This window comes from Macaca nemestrina, chromosome 5, assembly GCF_043159975.1.
Source record: "Macaca nemestrina isolate mMacNem1 chromosome 5, mMacNem.hap1, whole genome shotgun sequence".
NCBI classification, from domain to species: domain Eukaryota; kingdom Metazoa; phylum Chordata; class Mammalia; order Primates; family Cercopithecidae; genus Macaca; species Macaca nemestrina.
Window position 1 is genome coordinate 79,004,155 of NC_092129.1, and position 24,033 is coordinate 79,028,187.

Consider the following 24,033-nt stretch of genomic DNA (forward strand, 5'->3'; position numbering starts at 1 on the left):
TTGAATTTGATTGCAAGATCCTTAACGATACTAGCAGATTCATCTTTGAATTACCCATAGTACCTGCCGCAGTGGCTTACTTGGAGTAATTACCCAATTAATATTTGTCAAAAAGTGAGTGTGGTGTGGTCTTGCAGGGTGAAACTGGTGGCAGCCGAGTTTTGTTAAATACAGTTAAGTTGGTATAACAGAAATGGCTCACAGAGGACCAGGATTTGGAAGGTCTAGATCAAGATTGTCCAGCCCTTGTGGGCCGCATGCAGCCCAGAACAGCTTTGAAAGTGGCCCAACACAAATTCGTAAACTTTCTTAAAACATTATGAAGGTTTTTTTGCAATTTTTTTTTTTAGCTCTCAGCTACCATTAGTGTTTATGTGTTTTATGTGTGGCCCAAGACAATTCTTCTTCCAGTGTGGTCCAGGGAAGCAAAAAGATTGGACACTCCTGGTCTAGATTCTAATTTGGACTCTGCTAGCATCTATGTAAACTTAATCACATTCTCTCATATCCTCATTATTCTTTTCTGTAAATTGATGGCCTTAAACTAGATCTTTTCCAAAGTCCCTTTCAGCTCTCAAATAAATCTAAGAAATAGGTCTCTTAGACGAGATGCGTTATAAGAAAAATATTTATCTCTATTAGAAACAGGCCACGAATGGTGGCTCTCGCCTGTAATCCCAGCACTTTGGGAGGCCGAGGTGGGTGGATCACTTGAGGTCAGCAGTTCCAGACCAGCCTGTCCATCATGGTGAAACCCGTTCTCTACTAAAAATATAAAAATTAGCGGGGCATGGTGGTGCATGCCTGTAATCCCAGCTACTCAGGAGGCTGAGACAGGAGAATCACTTGAGCCCAGGAGGCAGAGGTTGCAGTGAGCCAAGTTTGCACCAGTGCACTCCAGCCTGGGTGACAGAGTGAGACTCTCTCAAAAAAAAAAAAAAGAAAAGAAAAAAGAGGCCGGGCGCGGTGGCTCAAGCCTGTAATCCCAGCACTTTGGGAGGCCGAGGCGGGCGGATCACGAGGTCAGGAGATCGAGACCATCCTGGCTAACACGGTGAAACCCCGTCTCTACTAAAAATACAAAAAGAAATTAGCCGGGCGTGGTGGCGGGCGCCTGTAGTCCCAGCTACTCCGGAGGCTGAGGCAGGAGAATGGCGTGAACCCGGGAGGCGGAGCTTGCAGTGAGCCGAGATCGCGCCACTGCACTCCAGTCTGGGCGACAGAGCGAGACTCCGTCTCAAAAAAAAAAAAAAAAAAAAAAAAAGAAAGAAAAGAAAAAAGAAACTTATTGAAGTTTTAACACAGAAATAGAGAAATCTTGCTCTCAATGATGGAAGTCACCTGTGATTTTTTTTATTACCACATTTAAAATTACTTCTTTACTCTGCCCAGGCAGGTTTGTGTCTTATCTGCCCTTTTGATTTCCTGCTTGGAAAGAGTGAGAATTATTGACTAGACAAGGAAGCCGGGAGGTTACATACTCCCAGTGCCCGTTCAGCACCATTGTAAAGCTAGGAGCAAGAGCACCTCTGGAATTTTCCTTATCAGGCTGTACCACCTCTTCTCCAGCAACTCCTTTCTCCTGAAAAATCTTAGGATTAACTGGCCCTCTTCCATCACAACTATAGGCCTATGGATGCATGTGCATGTTGACACACATGCACACAACCACACTCTTTCACAAAAGGCAGTTAAGACCGGAAACAGCTGAAAAACATTTGCTGAGCTTTTTCTCCATACTAAATTCTACAGCTCTCTCCCTGCCTTAATTTTAAATTTAAATTTGTAACTGCTGAAAAATAATGATCAGGAAAAAATACTGTTAGTGAATGGGTTATTCACCCTAGGGAGGTGAAGTCATTACTTAGTTATCTCATTTTGATTCCTAAGAAAAGAAAGTAGAATCCTTCAGAGCACCACAGAGCTCTGACTCTCTCAGGGAGTCCAGGGGCTATTGCAGGTCAGCAAGCTTTATTTTTAATGATCCTTCTAGTTTTCTGCTGCCATTATAAGTCACCTGAAGAAATAAGAATTATGGTTAGATTTTCTTGGCTATTCCTAATAGTACTGAAATGTCACTTGGGCTTGTGACATTCTGACACTGTCATAACCAGCCATAAAATACCTTAAGTGTAGTACAAATTACCATTGCTAAGCTGTAACTCACTTGTCCCTAGATAGCTTACTATTACTCCTTATTCAGAAAGTAAAACAAAAACTGCTAGGTAAGACTAGTGTGCGTGAAAATAACACATGCATATTCTTAAACAAAAGAGAAAATGCACATGCAGATTCTTCATTAATACCACGTGTGATACTCTTCTAGTTCTTTAAGACATTTTTAGTGGTTTCAAAAGGAATAATATTAATATCATCCTCTATCCTATATAGAAGGCATACAGTGTAGGCATTTGAAAGGACTATATGCATGACCACAAATACTATGAAATGGTTCTAGATATCTCCTAAAATAAAATATTTCTTAAGACTTTCTGTTGCACTTAAGGAAACAAAGTGCTTGACTACAGGAGATACAGCAATAAGTTGCCTAAAGATTGTCTATGACCTTGTAGAGAGGGGATAAGATAAATACATAAATATATAAATGTAAGGAATACTGTAATTCATGCCACTTGGGGAGCATAGAGGAAAGACAATTGAATTTCAGTTGGAAAAGTCAAGAAAGAGGTTTATGAAGTCAGTATTAATAATATGTGAGATAGTCCTTAAAGAAGATTTGATAGCAAAGATGAGAATGGGGAGCTTCCTAGGCAAAGGAAACCATGAAAAAGTGATACATATGCAGGCATGCAGTGTAGTCCAAGAAAAAAAAGTGTTTTAATTTGGATGGAATGTGAAAAACATAGGGTGGTATCAGGGACAGGTGAAGAATTGCTCTGAAATAGTAATAATTATATTTAAAAGACTGGCTTATATAAAAATATGTACATGAATGTTCAGATCAGCAATATTTACAATATCCAAAGGGTAGAAATAACCCAGTGTCCATCCACTGATGAATGGATAAACAAAATGTGGTATACCCATACAATGGAATATTACTCAGCCACGGAAAGCAATGAGGTATTGATACATGCTGTAACATTCATGGGCCTTTACAACATTATATTATAAGCCGGGTGCGGTGGCTCGCGCCTGTAATCCCAGCACTTTGGGAGGCCGAGGCGGGCAGATCACAAAGTCAGGAGATCGAGACCATCCTGGCCAACATGGTAAAACCCCATCTCTACTAAAAATACAAAAATTAGCCGGGCGTGGTAATGGGCACCCATAGTCCCAGCTACTCGGGAGGCTGAGGCAGGAGAATTGCTTGAACCCGGGAGGCGGAGGTTGCAGTGAGCCAAGATCGTGCCACTGTACTCCCACCTGGGGACAGAGTGAGTCTCTGTCTCAAAAAAAAAAAAATTATAATAAGTGAAAGAAGCCAGATGCAAAAGGCCACCTATCATATGACTCCATTTATGTGAAACATCCAGAGCAGACAAATCATAGAGACAGAAAAAAGACTGGTGGTTGCCTGGGATTGGCTTTGGAAAGGGAAAGGGGGAGAGACTGTGTAATAGGTACAGGTTTCCTTCTGGGGTAATAAAAATGTTCGGAACTTGTTAGTGGTGATGATTGCACAACATTGTGAATGTACTAAATGCCACTGAATTATACTTTTTTAAACGGTTAAAATGATTAATTTTATGTTATGTAAATTTTACCTAAATTTTTTAAGGACTTTGGGATGTTTAACTATGGAAAATCAACTTGATGAAGAAGTCATGAAGCAGACATTTAAAGTTTTCGAGCCAGATATTATCAAGGTCTGAGCTGTGAGGGAGGTAAATCTGGCTATATTATATAGGATGAAAGGAACTAAAAGATACTAAAAGCAAAAAGACCAATTAATAAGTTTTTGAAAACCCATTGATAAGTGCAAGAGAAAAGCCCAATCAGATTGTTGGCAATGAGAATGGGAAGATAAGGAGGTTAAGCATAAAACTCATTTCAGAGAAAATGTGTAGGACTAGAAAACTGATCTGATAGGGAGAGGCTAACACATGTGGACTGGGAAGGGGGGGTCAGGGGCTAAAACAAGGGTTTTGGACTAGGATAACAGAAAAAATTAAGCCACTAATATAAATAGGAAAGTTAAGTGGAAAGACTGGTTTAACTTAGGTTCTTGACATGGTGAGTTTGAAGTACTCCATCAAGGTTGATGGCCGTTGCCTTGGGAACTTGCTGCTGGAGGAAGCAACTAAATTCTACTGCTAGCCTGATTCCCTTACTCATGGCCTTTCTGAGACCTGAGTAGATTTTTTTTCCTGGTCACACTGTGCAATTTAAAATTTCATGTTTCTTCCAGATTCCAAGAGAGCAGCATAGCAAGAAAAACAGGTTGCAAAGAAATAACTACGACCTATGAGCAGAGAGATTTGTTATGTAGATAATATAAGTAGTATCTCCTGGTCTTTCTCTAGTATATCTAGTATCTTCTTGCCTCTCTCCTTTTTAAGATTGAACACCATAGCCTTCTACATCTGCTGTTGCTCCTTTTTCTCCAGTGAACCAAAGGAACAGAATATGAGAAAATTAAGTCCTTGGACATCCACACTTGCCTCTAAAAGTCGATTAGCTTTGCCAGTTGAAAGAGATGGTAAAATAGGTACCCAAGTGAAGCAGTCCATGTCTGAATGGTGTTAACTTCCTTGCACATGCCTTTTGTGCTCTCTTATTCATAGAGAATGACCAAGATAGCAGAGAAAAGGCCTGCCTTGTTCCTTTATATTCTGCTGTCTTTCCAGCTCTGTAACTAGACAGCCCAGCAACACAAGACCTGCTTCTACCAAACCAATACTCAGTGAGCTGCTCTAACTTCAGGGCTAGCAGATGTAGTAGATTTCTGATTTGTGACCCTTCTTTCTGTTATCCCCATACTGGTTTTTTGTTTGTTTGTTTTGTTTGTTTGTTTTTGGTTTTGTTTTGTGTTTTTTCAGAGATGACCAGCCTGAAATGTATTTTAAATAACATTATAGGGCTGGGTGTGGTGGCTCATGCCTATAATCCCAGCACTTTCGGAGGCCAATGTGGGAGGATTGCTTGAGGCCAGGAATTCAAGACCAGCCCAGGCAACACAGCAAGACCCCCATCCCTACTAAAAACTTTTAAAAGTAGCCAGGTGTGGTGGCATGTACCTGTAATCCCAGCTATTCAGGAGGCTGAGGCTAGAGAATCTCTTGAGTCCAGGTCAAGGCTACAGTGGACCATGATTGTGCCACTGCACTCTAGCCTGGGCAACAGAGGGAGACGCTGTCAGACAAACAAATAAATAATTATTATAGTAAATGTCAGTGTTCTTAGGGACAAATGCTGAAGTATCTAGGGGTGAACATCCTGATTTCTGAAACTTACTCTCAAATAATAAATGGTCATGGAGAGAAAGAGGGAAAACAGAAGTGGTAAGGTGTTAGCAGCTGGTGAGTCTAAGTGGAGGGCAAATGAGTGTTCACTGTATTCTTTCAACTAAAAAGTTCGTGGGAGCCGGGTGTGGTGGCTCAATGCCTGTAATCCCAGCGCTTTGGGAGGCTGAGGCGGGCGGATCACAAGGTAGGGGGGTTTGAGACCAGGTGGCCAACATGGTGAAACCCTGTCTCTACTAAAAATACAAAAAATTAGCCGGGCATGGTGGCAGGTGCCTGTAATCCCAGCTACTTGGGAGGCTGACGCAGGAGAATCACTTAAACCCAGGAGGCGGAGCTTGCAGTGAGCCGAGACCGCGCCACTGCACTCTAGCCTGGTTGACAGAGCGAGACTCCGTCTCAAAAAAAAAAAAAAGCTTGTGGGGGAAGGTAGTTTTCCTTGAAGATTTAAAAAGAAAATCTTTAAAAATGACAGTTATTCTGAAATATAGCCTGTAACATTTGGGAAGAATAACCTGATAAGTAGAGATGATTAGTCTCTAGCAATTTATGGACTCCCTGCTGTGGAATATTAGTTTTCTGCTTTTAGAAAAAGGTGTCCCCATATCCAGCTTTCAAGTTCAGATAACAGTAGTTAGAAATTGGAAACAGTTCATTTATGTCATCCAATCCTTCTTTGTTACCTGACTTATAAAAAAACGTTTGTTTCTTAAAGTAAAAGACCACATTGTACATCCATTACTTACCAACAGGGAATCTGTCTGCCTTTAGTCTGCAGAGACTGGTATATAAACCTTTGGAATTAATTCCTTTGTGCATCCTCTCAATCAGAATGCTGGCTTTTTTTTTTTTTTTTTTTTTTGCTTTTGTATGGAATATTGTTTTACAGTGTTCACTGTAGCTGTCCAAGGAGACCTCCAGTGTCATGAGCACAGGCACACTATCTTGTCTATTTTCACATTTTTAAAAGATAAAACAAGGTTCAAACCACACATTCTCTGTGAACTGCTAAAGATTGGGAAAAAATTACTTTCTTTTCTCTTGACCTGGATTGACAAGAAGCACACCTACAGGAGGCAAAAAGATGAGTGAATCCCTTTTAAAGACCCTAGTAATGAAGCCCTCAGGGAATTGCTGTGTATGGTAGAATTTACAGCAGCTTCTGGGGGCGAACAGTGTGGCAGGAAGAGGTTCAGGACTGCTGGCTGTTGAAATATAGATTCCATTTATTTTATATCAGCCTATTTTGGGCCCCTGTGAGAAAGTTATCTTAATAATATCTTGCTCTGGCTGGCCGCGGTGGCTCACACCTGTAATCCCAGCATTTTGGGAGGCTGAGGTGGGCGGATCACCTGAGGTCAGGAGTTCGAGACTACCCTGGCTAACATGACAAAACCCCATTGCTACTAAAAATACAAAAATTATCCAGGCATGGTGGTGGGCACCTATAATCCCAGCTACTAAGGAGGCTAAGGTAGGAGAATCGCTTGAACCCGGGAGGCGGAGGTTGCAGTGAGCCAAAATCATGCCATTCCACTCCAGTTTGGGGAACAGAGTGAGACTCTATCTTAACAATAATAATAATAATAATAATAATAATATCTTGCTCTGCTAGAAATACACATGAGAAGTGGCAGATGTCAGAACAAAAAGGGAAAAATTGCAGTACTCCATTCTCCTCGAGACTTATGAAGTTTACATAGTTGTTCTCTTTCAGCCTTTGAAGTAAACCCTGATGCACATAGAAGCACAAATTGAAAAAGACATTAGATATAGGCCAGACCAATGATCTGCAAACAAATCAGAATCTCAGGGGTAGGCTATGGAGAAGATGCATTTTTCACCAGCTACCCAGGTGATTCCAATACATCCAGCCCAGCATTTGTGAGAGCCCAGCATCTGGGAACTTCTGGTCTGGTCTGATGCTCTACAGATCAAGAAATGAAGGCCTATATGAAAATGTAAAAATTATTCAAGGTATTAACCAATAAAGGACTAGAAACCACATTTTCTGTCTCCCAACAGATCCATCTTCCCAGGTCACAATGCCTTTTGAAGTGTTCACAATTAAGATCTTAGGCCTCTTGCTATAATCAGTAGACAAGGCCTTTAATACCTGAAATTTTGAGGTGTATGTCTTGAAATCTCTCTGGAGATCTAGGTTAGACGCATTGCTTTTAAGTTTGAAGCACTTAATTATACTAATTCTTCTCTGTCCTAGTCTTTTGTTGTTTAATTTTCATGAAATTCTTGAATTTGTTTTCTACAGATGGAAGCTTAGATTTCCTTCTTTATTTATAAATAGAAGGTGGGTGAGAAAATGAAAATATGCCATTGTTCAATATGGGTAAAAATTATGTATAAGACATCAGCCAAGGGCTCTACATTACCTACATACTGGCTCACAACCAAAAACATCCAGCTTTCCTAGAACTAGGAGTAAGTAAAATTCGTTTTTCCTGTCATAAAATTTCCTGAATAAATAGTACATAACCAATACATATAAAGAAAAAGCTTCATCCATTTATTCATTCACTCAGACAGTGATCTCAACTTGGGATACAGTTGTGAGCAAGAGAAAATTTCCCTGCTTTCATGGAGCTTGGGAGATTATAGGCGAAGCATATCTAAAACAGTATTGTATAGCTAGGTGCAGTGGCTCACGCCTGTAATCCCAGCACTTTGGGAGGCCAAGGCACGATGATCACTTGCATCGAGGAGTTCGAGACCAGTCTGAGCAACATAGTGAGACCCCGTCGCTATAAAAAATTAAAAATTAACCAGGTGTGGTGGTACATAACTGTAACCCCAGCTACTCAGGAGGCTGAGGCAGGAGGATCGCTTGAATATGAGAGGTTGAGGCTGCAGTGAACTGTGATTACAGCACTGCACTCAGCCTGGGTGACAGAGAGAGTAAGACCCTGTTTCATCAACCAATCAAACAATCAGTCAATCACAATACTTTGTAACCTCCTAGAAGATAAATTCCAAGAGGTCACACATTTTGATCTGTTCTGTTCATGCCTGTGTCTGTAGTGCCTAAGCAGTGCCTGACTCATAGTAGATGCTCAGTGAATATTTGTTAAATGAATGAGCAACCAAGAGGTATAATAGAAGCTATTGCTCCTCCCAAATTAACTATTTTACAAAAAGAATAAGGATAGTGTTTAATGAGAAATATTTATGTAGGAATCTAAATCATTTATTTGTATCTAACTTGATATATTTTAATTAATTTATTTTTTGAGACAGGGTCTCAGTCTGTCAGCCAGGCTGGAGTGCAGTGGCACAATCACAGCTCACTGTAGCCTTGACCTCCTGGGCTCAATCAATTTGCCCACCTCAGCCTCCTAAGTAGCTGGGACTACAGGTGTGCACCACCATGCCTGGCTGATTTTTGCTGTGTTATTGTTGTTGTTGTTGTTGTTGTTGTTTGTAGAGACAGGTTTCTCGCCATGTTGCCCAAGTTGATCTCAAACTCTCATGTTCAAGTGGTCTGCCTGCCTTGGTCTCCAAAAGTGTTGGAATTACAGGCGTGAGCCACCATTCCTGGTCACTATATTTTTATAAGCTCTAAAGCATTTTGTGAGAAAACATCATATCAGAATGTCTATTGTCAGGTATGTTTGGCATATGTAGATATTATACCCATATATCAGCTGAAAATATGTGTGTGTGTGTGTGTGTATATACACATACATATAATATATGTATTATATACCTATAAAAGTTTAAATATTTACCAGAGTTTTTTCCTAAAATGATACTTTTATGTGCAAGCTAAGGTAATCAAGAGTAAAATGATTTCACAGAGCTAGAATGTTTGTTGTGACAAAATGAAAAGGACATTTGGGTAAGACATATCAATAGTTGCATGTTCAGATTATAATGACTGGCAATGGTGTTGTCATTTTATGTAAGCTTCTACTCTCTCAGCTTTCAAACCATTGTGGAGCCGATGTTGAGCAGATCTCGATTATATCCATGGAGTTTCTCTGCCATCATCCCCAACAGTGTATCCCTACTGGGTGACAGGGTAGTGGCCAAGCTAAGAAAACAAAGTAGAGTGAGCTTGAGGTTTGAAAATAAGTTGTGATTAAGCACAGGTACTTCAAAGTACTAGCATTTTCTAAGATGATTAGTCTATAAACAAAGTACGGGGTGGGAAAAATGGTTTTACAGAAATTTGTGATAGGCCTACTCTAGACGTCCTTATCAGTAAAGAACGTTATATTCAGTCTTCTTACCTGCTGAATTTTTTTGAGACAGAGTGGGAAGTGGCTCAATGCAGCCAAAAGGAAAATTCCACCCCTAAGTTATTGTCAGTCATAGTTTCTCCATGGTTTGCCTTTCAGTCTTCGACTACAGAAGTTCAACTTTCTTTCAACAAATGCTACTTTCAACACTCTTAAGCACTGCATGATAAGCACTGGACGATGAGAATATTGAGAGAACATGAAGAGGAGATGATTAGAAGAGAGGCAACATTGACAGTGAGGAAATGACAGATGTGCTCAGGGTTGAGTTGTTTGACCACAGGAACAATTCTCTAGAACTCCCAGTTTGTGCCTCTGTGAGTGGAAGAAAACACACTCAAAAGTGTTTTATACAGTCTCAACAATAGTCAACACAGGACACTTCTGTGACCCAACATGCGAGAATTTCTCCCCATCAACAAGCAAGTGATCACTTCAGCAAGCTGACACCAGCTGAGTGTCTCTAACTTACTTCTATTCCGACACTTTTTTTTTTTTTGAGATGGGGGTCTCACTTTGTTGCCTAGGCTGGCGTGGAGTGATACTCACAGGCACAGTCATAGCTCGCCGCAGCCTCAAACTCCTGACCTTAAGCGATCTTCTCACCTCAGCCTCCCAAGTAGCTGGGACAACAGGCACGTACCATATTTTGACACTATCTACCTGGAGATAGTGTCAGATCCTACAGGTTGAGGGCTCAAGACTGCACCCACCCCTTACCCCACCCCTGCCTTCAGATGCCATTCACAAGCTCCAGGTTACCTGTGCTTCTGATTGACCGGCTATAAAGTGAGGATCCCACGACCACTTCGTTGGGTTCAGTTAATTTGCTAGAGCAACTCCCAGAACTCAGGGAAACACTTTCTTTTTCATAGCTATGTGAATTTTGGAACAGAAACACTTATACTTACCAGTTTATTTAAAGAATATTACAAAGGACACAGATGAGTAGATGCAAAAGTTAAGACATGTGGGAAGGGGCGTGGGGTTTCCATTTCCTCTCCAGTGCACCACTATATAGAAACCTCCATGTGTTCAGCTCCCCAGAAGTTCTCCAAATTCTGTCTTTTTGGGTTTTTATGGAAGCTTCATTGCATAGGCATGATTGATTAAGCTATTGGCCATTGGTGATCAACTTAACCTTCAACCCCTCTCCCCTCCCCAGAAATTTGGGGGTGGGCTGAAAGCTCTAACCTTCTAATCCTGCCTTGGTCTTTGCCATGACCAGTCCCCATCCTGAAATCGGGAGTTTCCAGCCATCAGTCAGCTCGTACAAAAAGGCATCACTTGGCGAGTTTCTGAAGATTTTAGGAGTTGTATGCCAGAAAACTGGGCTATGACCAAATATATATTTCAAAATATCCTAGTGTCATTTGAAAAGTGCTGTGCCTGAGCAATTCATAGTAGTCAGCAAGAGACAAGGAAAAGGATGGCCAGTGGAAAAAGTGGAAAACTTGTGGCCACAGGATCAGCCTCAATGTCAGATGTCCATTAACCTAAATGAATTCAAGAGTCAGCTGCGAGTTTGAGAACTGAAAGACTAAGCATGTTGGGAAAGTGCTGCTGCTGAAATTTTGGTCACAGGTCATCTGTGGACTATTCATAAGATCAAGGCCAGTCCATGTTTGGACAATATCAGAGTGAGTAGCTAGGTCATAAGTGAGCAATACAGATGTGTTCAGGGTTTCCTTACCACTTCTGCAGAAGTTACTATAGTGGGATTTTCAGTGTAGATAAAACTATTTTGGGAAAAGATGACCATAAACAGACAGACAAATAAATATAAAATATCTAAGCAGAGAGACTAATAGCTTGGATTTAAAGTTTCTTTAAGAACTCACTCATATTCCTGTTGGTACAATGCATCTCAGTACTAAGTTCAAACTCTTAGTTCACTGAAAATCCTAGAACACTAAAAACCTTCGAAAAGCAGACTGAAGACCTTATTCTTTTTTATAGTAGATTGGTTGCAGAGGCCTTTTGTTTCAATGAAAATATTTAATCACGATTTTAGAGTGGTTTGTGATGGTGCCAACAGCTATGTGTGAACAGTGTTTTATAAGTTTCTTTTTTTTTTTTTTTTTGAGACGGATCACTCTGTTGCCCAGGCTGGAGTGCAGTGGCCGGATCTCAGCTCACTGCAAGCTCCGCCTCCCAGGTTTACGCCATTCTCCTGCCTCAGCCTCCCGAGTAGCTGGGACTATAGGCGCCTGCTACCTCACCCGGCTAGTTTTTTGTATTTTTTAGTAGAGACGGGGTTTCACCGTGCTAGCCAGGATGGTCTCGATCTCCTGACCTCGTGATCCGCCCGTCTTGGCCTCCCAAAGTGCTGGGATTACAGGCTTGAGCCACTGCACCCGGCCCTTATAAGTTTCTTACTATGAAAATAAGAAAAGGGCCGGGCGCAGTGGCTCACACCGGTAATCCCAGCACGTTGGGAAACTGAGGCGGGTGGATCACATGAGGTCAGGAGTTCGAGACCAGCCTGGCCAACATGGCGAAACCTTTGTTTCTACTAAAAATACAAAAATTAGCCGGGCATGGTGGTGGGTGCCTGTAATCCCAGCTACTCAGGAGGCTGAGACAGGAGAATCGCTTGAACCCGGGAGATAGAGTTTGCAGTGAGCCAAGATACACCACTGCACTCCAGCCTGGAGGACAGAGCAAGACTCTGTCTCAAAAAAGAAAAAAAAAAAAACAAAATGCAGTCATCTTCAGATAAATTTTTAAAGGATTCTAAAGCAGCAAGAAGGGTCAGGACCAATTTTTTTTTTTTTTTTTCTGAGACAGGGTCTCACTCTGTCACCCAGGTTGGAATGTAGTGGTGCAACTATGGCTCACTACAGCCTCAACCTCCCAGGCTCACACAATCCTCTCACCTCAGCCTCCTGAGTAGCTAGGACTACAGGCGCATACCACCACACCCAGCTAATTTTTTTATTTTTTGTGGAGATGGAGTCTCACTGTGTTGCCAGGACTGGTATTGAACTCCTGGGCTCGAGTTATCCTCTTGCCTCAGCCTCCCAAAGTGCTGGGATTACACATGTGAGCCACTGTGCCCAGCTTTAGGACCAATATTATGAACTTTTTTTTCTCTCATGGGAGTAATCTGCCTATGTTAATTACCTGTATAATGTAAATTTGGACTCAGGAGCAAAATGGTCTCGAGATCTAACCCGTTTGTAAGTTGGAAGACTCTTGTTCTATGCAGATGTGGCAGGAGAAATTTTATCCTGACGTCTGCAGAACACAAACTGACCTGCCAGCAAAAACTAACCCTGATTGTTATGTTAAGATTTTTTTCTTTTTGAGACAGAGTCTTGCTCTATCACTCAGGCAAGAGTGCAGTGGCGCGATCTTGGCCCACTGCAGTCTCCGCCTTCTGGGTTCAAGCGATTTTTCTGTCTCCTCGGCCTTCTGAGTAGCTGGGATTACAGGCGCCTGCCACTACGCCTGACTAATTTTTGTATTTTTAGTAGAGACAGGGTTTCGCCATGTTGGCCATGCTGTCTCGAACTCCTGACCTCAGGTGATCTGCCTGCCTTGGCCTCCCGAAGTGTTGGGATTACAGGCGTGAGCCACCACACCCAGCCAAATTTACAGCATTACTAAGAGTGGAACAGCCTGACATTTTGTGCCTCCTGAATTGATGGAGTGTGTAATATTTCCACATAAAGTAGTTTTGCCAAAAATGTTTAACCTAAATCTTAGCAGGCTTCTCCAGACCCAGCTTTCAGTTTATAAGCAAAACAGAAACAAGTTAAATGACGCAATGAAGAAAGAAGAAAAAGGAATTTTGTAAAACAGCTATCCTTGTCTTCTCAAAAAGTCAATGGTTTTTATGAAAATAAGCTAATGGCTTTTATTTTCATTCTGTGAAGAATGGGGAGAGACCAGTCTAGGCAAAAAAGAAGAAACTATAATAATAAATAAAAGGCAACAAAAGAGACATAAAACCAGAATGCAATGTGTGAATCTTTATTAATTCTGGTTTTGGGGAAAAAAAAGCTACTTTGGAAAAGTTGGAGAAATTTGAATATAGATTTGTGTTAGACGATATGGCATTATTGTGAGTTCATCAATTTTGATTGTGGTCATGGGGTGACATATGAGATGCCACATGTGTACAAGGTACGTGCTGAAGCATGTAACGTGAAGACTTGTGACATCCACTCCTGCCAGATCTAGATAGAGTGTCTATGCGTGCTCAGTGAACTGTTCATTTAACTTTTCTATATGCTTGCAATTTACATGGATTATAATATATAGTTCAATATGTATATTAAATAGAGAGAGGGAAAGGGGGACAGAGAAGCTGAGTTCTATTCTTTGAGAACAAAAATTATAGAAGCACTAAACTTTTAGAGAAGTAACAAATTAATTTTCCCCTCTTCTTTTGTAGGCTCAAGAAAAAGGAAGATTGGACTATGCTAAGGTAGGCAAATTTTACACATACTGTACTATTTTACATATTTCAATTTGGTGTTTGGTTTTCGTTTATATTTGAAAGGTCAAAAGAGAATTATCACACTGAGAACTGAGGGACATTTCCTGTTAAGTAACAGGCAATAGCACATGGAATAAGGTTCATTCAACAAGAAGTCTATTTATTATTGAGTACCTGTTTCATTCCAGATATTGTATTGAGAATACAACGGTGAACTAGATGAAGTCTCCTTTCAGAATATTTACAATTCTAGTGGGGAAAATCGATAACTAAATAAAGGGCTAAATAAATAACGTAATGTCAAGTGTCAGTAAGTGTGATGAGGAAAAATAAACAGTAAAATCACTAGCCGTTGTTGAAAGATGCCTATGGCCTGTGGATGGAAGACAACCTTTTTGGCCATCAGATAATACCTGGAAAGCACCTTACAGGACAGACTTGAACTCCCAAAGGCAAGAGTTCTCACATCGCCTGTGGAACTTTTGAAAACACACGTGCCTAGGTACCACTGCATCAGACTCTCTTTCACCAAGATCAGAATCCCCTGATGGAGAGAGCGGTACAGGGGCAGGCTAGAGTGGTTTGAAAATGTCTCCACAGATAATTCTGACACACAGCCCTAGTTAAAAACTGCTGCGGGAGGTCAGATTTCAGTGCATCAGTACAGGCCTAGGAACACACTTAGATCACGTTCTGTTTTCCCCTCAGGGACAAATAGAACATTTAGCAGGTGTATGGCATGTGTACAGCTGCTTAGCTAAAAGAACATGTCAACCATCTGATTTATGCAGCAGTCGAGGATGTGAGCACACCTGCATTCCAAAGACAGGGAAGGAGAAACACGACCCGGAAGGGCTCTGTTTGCCATGGGACAACCAAAACCCTCAAGGGCCTCTCCGGAGCCGACCCGGAACCTTGCACTCTCCTGGCAGCCTAGTGGGGCACACCCATGGCCCCCGCCTTTACTCTCCTTTCCATGCTGAAAATAAAGTCTCTCTCTTGGGCCGGGCGCGGTGGCTCACGCCTGTAATCCCAGCACTTTGGGAGGCCGAGGCGGGCGGATCACAAGGTCAGGAGATCGAGACCACGGTGAAACCCCGTCTCTACTAAAAATACAAAAAATTAGCCGGGCGCGGTTGTGGGCGCCTGTAGTCCCAGCTACTCGGGAGGCTGAGGCAGGAGAATGGCGTGAACCCGGGAGGCGGAGCTTGCAGTGAGCCGAGATCGCGCCACTGCACTCCAGCCTGGGCGACAGAGCGAGACTCCGTCTCAAAAAAAAAAAAAAAAAAAAAAGTCTCTCTCTCTCTTTTTTTTTTTTTTTTTTTTGACAATTAAAAAATAGATTTACTTTGAACCACTGGTTCTTATACCCAGGAACATATGTCAGAATTACCTATGGAGGTTTTTAAAAATCTGTAAGTCCAGGTCTCCCACTTGGAGAAGGTTGCAAAGCTTCTAAAAAGCTCTTTGGGTAGCTCTGATGTTTCCTTCCATTTGAATCACTGAATTTAGGTTGACTGGGATACTTTGGTTTTTGGGGTTTGGGGGCCATTTTGGGGAGAGTGTGGGAAGCTTTTCTCACAGATTAACTAGGAGCAGCAAAGAACTTGGTCTCTGGCTTTTTTGGAGTCTGTCTCAGGTCTTTTCTCTCCAGCAAAGGATTTTTTTTCCTTCACTGCCTCTTCTTTGATTTTCGACTTTTTCCCTGGGCCTTTCCCTGGGGTCTAAGACTGCAGCTTTTGGAGTCTCAGAGGCTGTCAAGTCCTTTCTCTTCCTCCCATGAGGGGTGTTGGGACAGTCTCTCCTTTTATCTGCCTCACATACTTTCGCCTCCTTCAAGAAAAACTAGATAATAGGAGCACCTCTAAACCAAGGGCTTCCCTATTTGTCACTCTGTCTTAGATGTGTACTTGAGCCTCATCATATACCCAAACACAGACTGTGGACTTACCCGGTTGGGTCTCCTACAGGCATAAGAGCCCAGTGCATCTTAAACTAAACTAAACATCTTTTCTGACATCTCTGGCCTTTCTGTTGCTGTTGTTTAGTGACTTCATATTTTACAGCAGTTTCAGGTTGACAGCAAAAGTGAGTGAAAAGTAGAGTTTCTATAGCCCCTAACCCCACACACATGCAGCCTCCCTCACTGTCAGCATCCTACACCAGAGCAGCACATTGTTTTGTTGAGTTTAATTGATGAGTCTAAAGCTGGGTGCGTTGGCTCATACCTCTAATCCCAGCATTTTGGGAGGCTGAGGTGGGAGGACCACTTGAGCCCAGAAGTTCAAGACCAGCCTGGATAACATGGCGAAACCCTGTCTGTACAAAACAATGTAAAAATTAGCTGGATATGGTGATGAGTACTTGTGGTTGCAGCTACCTGGGAGGCTGAGGTGGGAGGATTGCTTAAGCCTGGGAGCAGGCGGTTCAGTGAGCTAAGATCATACTACTGCACTCCAGCCCGGGTGACAGAGTGAGACCCTGTCTCAAAGAAAAAATTGATGAGTCTACATTGGTGGATCGTTATCACCCAGAGTCCATATATTGCATTAGGAAGGTTGCAGTCCTTGGTGCTGGACCTCTGAGCCTTTTTTCTTATCTTCTCTCCTGTGATTAGCACTGTCATCCCACCAGTCAACCATGTGAGAAACTTCTCATGTAAGAAACCGCTCCTACTCCCCACCTCATGTTCCATGACCAAGTCATACCAGTTTTATAGCCTACATTTTCTTGACTCCAACTCTTCCTCTTGGTCTGTCTTCCATTCCTCGTGCTCGTAGTCTTCATCTGAACCACTGAAAAACCTACTGCTCATTCTCCACTGCCTCTCTTTTGTCCCCACAGATCTTTACCAGCCAGAGTGGCTATCTAAACCACCAATCTGATAGTTTCCCTCTCCAGCTCAAAACCCTTCATTGCTCCATGTTGTCTGTCTGGCACATTCATAGCTTGCTGGGTTGGCATATACAGGGCTGTGTGATCTCCGCCTAAAGAGACCCTGCAGCTTCATCTCCCACGGTCCTGCAGCAGCACCAAGTTTCATAAAGCATACTGCTTCTGTTCTCTGCGCCTTCGCTCATGCCGTCCCGTCTGCTTAGAATGCCCTCTTTATCTGGCTCCCTCTGCTCATCCAATGAAGCTTAATTTAGGATTGTCTCCTATAACACATCCTCTGTGGTTCCCCAGGCTGGGTTAGGTGCTTTCCTCAGTTCCTCAATACACTATGCATTTCTCAGTCACTGCTCTTACTCTGTTATATTATAATGATCAATTTATGAGACAGATCCTAGACTGTGAGCTCTTGGAGGGCAGAGACAGTTTGTTTTTTCTCTTCGTGTATCTGGTACCGAAAGCAGTACTTGACACTTAGTAAGTGAATGAGCAAGTAAGCGAGTGAACAGAGGCCATGAGTAAGAAAATAGAAAACACATGCAGTAAGTGGGGGAGAAGCAGCCTGCTGCAGGAGAAAATCAGGGATAGGGCATTGGGTCTCAAGGCAGAGAGCAAAGGAAAGTGTTTGACACAGTTTGCAGATATCAGCAGGGTTAAGAAGATTGCTTAGGAAGGTTGTGGTAAACTAGTTTGAAGATAAAGACTGGGATTTTTACTGTGGTAGTGACAGAAAACTAACATATGAATAAAAAAAGGGGAAGAGTAAGGGAAAAGAGTGACAATTGAACACTGATGTTTATTTTGTTTTATTTTTATTTTTTAGAGATGGGGTCTCACTCTGTCACTCAGGCTGAAGTGCAGTGGCACAATCATAGCTTACTGCAGCCTCCCACTCCTGGGCTCAAATGATCCTCTTGCCTCAGACTCCCGAGTAACTGGGACTACAGATATGTGTCACCACATCCGGCTATTTTTTTTTTTTTATTTGTTTATTATTATTATTTTTAGAAACCAGGTCTCGCTGTTACCCAGACTGGTGATGCTTTTTTTATGACTCAAAGAATGCCTCTAAGGTTTCTTATCACAGAAGCACTTGACAATGGAAGAGATTTCCATTGGAAAATGGCAAAGAGAAAAATGTGGTGCACAGATAAGAGCGCCCCTGGACCAAGCAATGGCTCTGCCACCAACTCACTGCAAAATCTGATAATAGTCACTGTGTTAGTCTGTTCTTGTAGTGCAATAAAGAAATACCTGGCTGGGGCCGGGCACGGTGGCTCACACCTGTAATCCCAGCACTTTGGGAGGCCATGGGGGTGGATCACCTGAGGTCAGGAGTTTGAGACCAGCCTGGTCAATATGGTAAAACCCCCGTCTCTACTAAAAACACAAACATTAGCCAGGTGTGGTGGCATGTGCCTGTAATCCCAGCTACTCGGGAGGCTGAGGCAGGAGAAGTGCATGAACCCCAATGGCACAGGTTGCAATGAGCCAAGATCATGTCTTTGCACTCCAGCCTGGACAACAGAGCAAGAGTCTGTCTAAAAAAAAAAAAGAGAAGAAATATATGGCTGGGTATAGTGGCCAAATATATGGCTGGCTTGGGAAGCCAAGGCAGGAGCACTTGAGCTCAGGAGTTCAAGACCAGCCTGGGCAATATGGCAAAATCCTGTCTCTAAAAAAGTACAAAAATTAGCCAGATATGTTGTGCACACTCATAGTCCCAGCTACTCAGGAGGCTGAGGTGGGATGATTGCTTGAGCCTGAGAGGCAGAGGTTGCAGTCAGCTGAGATTGTGTCATTGCACTCCCTCCTAAAAATATAAAAAAATAGCTAGGTATGGTGGTGCACACCTGTAGTTCTGGCTACTCAGGACCCTGAGGTGGAGGATTACCTGACCCCAGGAAGTTGAGGCTGCAGTGAGCTGTGATTGCACCACTGTATGCCAGCCTGGGCAACGGGAGTGGGAGTGAGACCCTGTCTCAAAAAAAATAAAAAAGAAAAGAGATTTAATTGGCTTATGGTTCTGCAGGCATATGAGAAGCATAGTGCTGACATCTACTTCTGGTGAGGCTTCTGGTGAGCTTAGGATCATGGCGCATGGCAAAGGGTATTGGGCATTTCACATGGCAAGAGAGGGGAGGTGCCACACACTTTTAAACAACCAGATTGTGCATAGACTCACTGAGTGAGAACTCACTTGTCACCAAGGGCATGGCGTTAAGCCATTCATGAGGGATCTGATCCCATGACCCAAACACCTCCCACTAGGCCCACTTCCAACAATGGAGGTCACTTTTCAACATGATATTTGGAGGGGAGAAAACATGCAAACCAAATTGTTCACTTCATCTCTTTGGTCTTTCGTTAGTTTCCTCAGTACAAAATGAGCAGTTTAGAGTAGTGCTGTTCTATTCGTAAGCCCATTCTAAATCTGGGAAGAGACATTCTTATCCTGAGGTCCAGACACACTCCTTCACCCAACCAACATTTATTTAATATATTTTTAAATTTACTTTTTTTTTTTTTTTGAGACAGGGTCTCACTCTGTCTCCCAAGTTGGAGTGCAGCGGCACGATCTCAGCTCACTGCAACTTCGGCTTCCCAGGGTCAAGTGATTCTCCAGCCTCAGCCTCCCGAGTAGCTGGAATTACAGGTGCAAGCCACCAATGCCCAGCTAATTTTTGTATTTTTTGTAGAGACAGGTTTCACCACATTGCCCAGGCTGGTCTCAAACTCCTAAACTCAAAGCAACCTGCCCGCCTCAGCCTCCCAAAGTGCTGGGATTCCAGGCATGAGCCACCGCACCCAGCCTTTATTTGATGTTTAATATATTTGAGGCACTATGCTAGTGCCAAGACAACCACCATGAACACAACTGCCAGGGTTTGCCATCACAAGCTCCCTTGACTCCAGCTTCCCTATCTAAAGTAGCCACTCCACCTTTGCTCTGTTTTTTTCTCTTTAACATTTATCATAACATAAAATTATAGTTTTTATTTAAGTGCATGTTTATTTCTTCTTCCAATAGCATGTAAAAGATCTAAAGGCAGGGACTTTGATGGCCTTGCTCATGGTTGCATCACCCTCCCTAGCACAGGCTTACACAGGAGTGCTTGACAAATAAGTATGCACAAGTATTACATTCATGTTATGTTAGGAGATGTACCGGAGGTTAGGAGAGGTTTGGGATCAAGGACTGTAGACTCAAATTAGCCATTTTAAGTTTTTGTTTGTTTATTTGTTTGTTTTTTGAGATGAAGTTTAGCTCTTGTTGCCCAGGCTGGAGTGCAACGGCACGATCTTGGCTCACTGCAACCTCCGCCTCCTGGGTTCAAGCAATCTCCTGCCTCAGCTCCTGAGTAGCTGGGTTTACAGGCGTGTGCCACCACACCCAGCTAATTTTTGTATTTTTTGTAGAGACAGGTTTCACCACATTGCCCAGGCTGGTCTCAAACTCCTAAACTCAAAGCGACCTGCCCGCCTCAGCCTCCCAAAGTGTTAGAATTACAGGTGTGAGCCACCGCACCCAGCCTTAAGAGTATATTGACTGTGTAATACGTTCCATCCCAAAGTTGCCTAAGGTTGCCTTTTCAAGTGCCCAGTAATAGTATTTCTCATGCCAGTAAATAGAAACCCACCCCTCCTTGAATATGTAGTGCTATTCTGTTATTTAAAGACATAGCTTGAACCTAATCCAGACCTGTCATCCTTACACAGACTTAAACCCAAGTAACATAAAGAAGAAAGATTGTATCTTTCTCTACTAAGTCTTGGGGAGATGTCTGCAGTGTTATCCCTTATGCAGTGTGTTATGGACTACTCGGCAATGCATCCCGTGACCTAAGGTCTACTCCTCCTCTTTGTGTGCTCTGCTCTTTGTGGTCATGATGTTCAGGCTAATATAGGCATTGTGCTTAGTGGCTTAGGGTTCCCCTGGTAGGGGTTATTTTAAAATGGTATTTGAAAAACTCAGCAGCTATTTCAGGAGACTATTGTGAAATTCATTTCTTGCTGAAAATTTCTTTATTTCCAAGTGATAGGTATTTGTAAACTCAAAAGCCAAATTTTGTCTGAAAAGTCAGATATTAAGAAAGTGTGCAGCCATAAAAAGGAATGAGATCATGTCCTTTGCAGGGATATGGATGAAGCTGGAAGCCATCATCCTCAGCAAACTAACACAGGAACAGAAAACCAAACACCGCATGTTCTCACTCATAAGTGGGAGTTGAACAATGAGAACAAAAGAACACAGGGAGGGGAACAACACACACCAGGGCCTGTTGGGGGTGGAGGGGAGCGAAAGGAGGGAACTTAGAGGGCAGGTCAATAGGTGCACAAACCACCACGGCACATGTATACCTGTGTAACAAACCTGCACCTTCTGCACATGTATCCCAGAACTTAAAATAAAATAATAAAGAAAGAGTCCCCAAAAAACCTGTATATAATTACTTCGGTCATACTGCCTCAGTCTCCCGAGTAGCTGGGACTACAGTTCAGTTTCAGATGGTGAGGAAGCAGGGGAGAGTGTGGAAGAGGTGATCATTTCAAAATCATTCTCAACTCTACCTTCAAAATGTGTGTTGCATTCAGCAAAATAGTGGTCTGTACACAGACACTCAGATAGAAATTGAATTACTTTTTAATTGAGTTCCTGTTGTGATAGAGCCTGGATATGAATGCTTTACACGGCTGTAGTACCCTCCATCCTAAGATATCAAAGCACTTGACTACTATTAATTCATTAAATCTCTCCCTGTCTCTTAAAGTAGTTAACACAGCACTGGAAGTCACTCTCCTCGTTGCTGAAACTCATCCACCTGGGCAGTGGGCAAAGATGGAAGCTGTTTAACTGTGTAAGGCAATCCTACCTTAGTAGTTTCAAGATGGAAAAACAAGGAATATCTTACCGAGTAAAAACTGCAGAAGTTGTATTACATGGAATGTAATTACCAGAAGTGAAGTGTGACCAGGAAGCTAACACTTTTGCTCCAGTGCACAATGCTGTGGGGATCTTAATTCCAGTGACTGTCCTGCAGCCCCGGGTGCGCATCTCTCAGACTGTTCCAGCTCCTTAGGCTTCTGGCCTCAAGGTTAGGCAGAGCCTCTTCAGCTCAGTGCTAGAGGGAAGAGTGCCACCTATTGAATTGTAGGAATTCTTGGAGATGTGTTGGGACTGGTGGAGAAGCCTCTCGGACCACATTCACGTTTGGTTTGCTATGGTAACTAATATATATGTCTAAAAGAAAACGAATATGTTGACTACTCTTGCTTAGAAAAACATCGACAAACGTCTGTGTATTTTCCCCAGCTGGAGCTGAGCGTATGCCTGTAGTTTAGCCTACTGCTACTTGAAATAAGCATGCTGCTAAAAGACTGAGGCAGATGGTATTTTTACCACTTCAGGCAAAACATGGCACCTATGGTTCGACTTTCTACAATTTTAATTTTTTAACATTTTCAAAATGGCTTGTTTAAATATCTCTATCACAGAGACACAGACTTTTTCCCAGTTTCTTTTTAATAATTGCTTCAGATATACAGATATGAATAACCATCAGTTGGTCAAAACCAGACTGTTCAGCATTGTAGAGACTGCCTTCTGTTCATTCTTTCACCAGTGCCTAGGACTGTGCCATAAATGAGCTTTGACATTCATGCTCATTTTGACACAAAGACACTAAATGGTTTATAATAGCTTGCATTATATTTATCTGTAGTTCTTCTTCTTCTTCTGCTTCTGCTTCTGCTTCTTCTTCTCCTCCTCCTCCTCCTCCTTCTTCTCCTCCTCCTTCTCCTTCTCCTCCTCGTCCTCCTCCTCTTCCTCCTCCTTCTCCTTCTCCTTCTCCTTCTCCTCCTTCTCCTCTCTGTATGTTGTCCAGGCTAGAGTGTAGTGACTATTCACAAGCCCATTATAGTACTCTACAGCCTTGAACTCCTGGGCTCAAGAGATCCTCCCATCTCCACCTCCCAAGTAGCTGTGACTACAGGTGCATTGTCTCTGCACTGGCCTTTCTCTAGGCTTTATGGTGCATTTCATATCATTTGTCCCATGACTCAGCACAGAAAAGGGAGTTTTTTGCTGTTATTTTTTTAATGTCCTCTTATGAGGATCATTCTAAGCACAGAGAAATAATTGCTCATGGTTAAGCACTTAGTAAAAAAAAAAAAAAATCTTCCAGATATTAATTCATTAGCCATGCGGTTCTCTGTCAAATGTAAGAGATTTTTTTATAAGGATAGGGTTTTTGATTTGTTCTCCCTGCTAGAATTTGCTCAGGGTTCCAGAGTGGCACGTTCTGGCTCTATCCTCCCATGCCTCTCGGGCATCAGCATTTAGCAGCTGCTGCTCTACTCTGTCCTCCTCACCCCCAGAAGTCCTTGCACATTTGTTTTATTATAAAATGCATTTGCATAGGGCACACATTAAAATTCTCTTCCCACCAGCAAACAGTAATGTCCACAGACATTTGCATTTGCATGATCACATATCATTACTTCCCTTTAAAAAGAAAAAGTCTTTCTTCTCATGTCATGATTCTCCTTTCCAAGGTTTGCCCTTTTAGTCATTTCTTCTTATTATAGATAGATGCTTCAGCCATTTTTCTGCATATTGAGTCCAGAATTTTCTTTTTTGAACCTTGAATATAGAAATTGTTTGTATATATTATTGTTCTTTCTTTACTGACAAAGCCAGACTCCTTTATTCGTTTATTTATTTTTATTTATTTATTTTTTTTTTTTGGTAGTCAATTTTTGCTGCTAGTTCCTTCCCATGACCCTAGCAAACTGGCTCTGAGACTTTTTCACATTGGCACATTTAGAAAACAGATATTGCTGTGTTTTCTCTTCCCTGTACCCCTTTCTTGGGTAGATGCTGCATCTCCTACCCTGGGACTTGACATTAGCTCTTTTTTGGTAAAATATTCCATACAGCATCCCTGAATGCACTAAATCTCTCATTTTCTCTAGCCTCCCACAAAGATATCTTTTTTTCTTTTCTTTTTTG

At 42.2% G+C, this 24,033-nt stretch overlaps 1 protein-coding gene across 1 annotated transcript in view; it reads left to right on the forward strand.

Moving 5' to 3' along the window:
* The window catches only part of LOC105478761 (decaprenyl diphosphate synthase subunit 2), a 296,816-nt gene that overhangs the window by 249,951 nt on the left and 22,832 nt on the right, over positions 1–24,033 (forward strand). Inside the window, exon 7 of the mRNA XM_011736394.3 lies at positions 14,085–14,117. Within this exon, the coding sequence (XP_011734696.1) occupies positions 14,085–14,117 (33 nt within the window). The remainder of the gene's footprint in view (positions 1–14,084; positions 14,118–24,033) is intronic.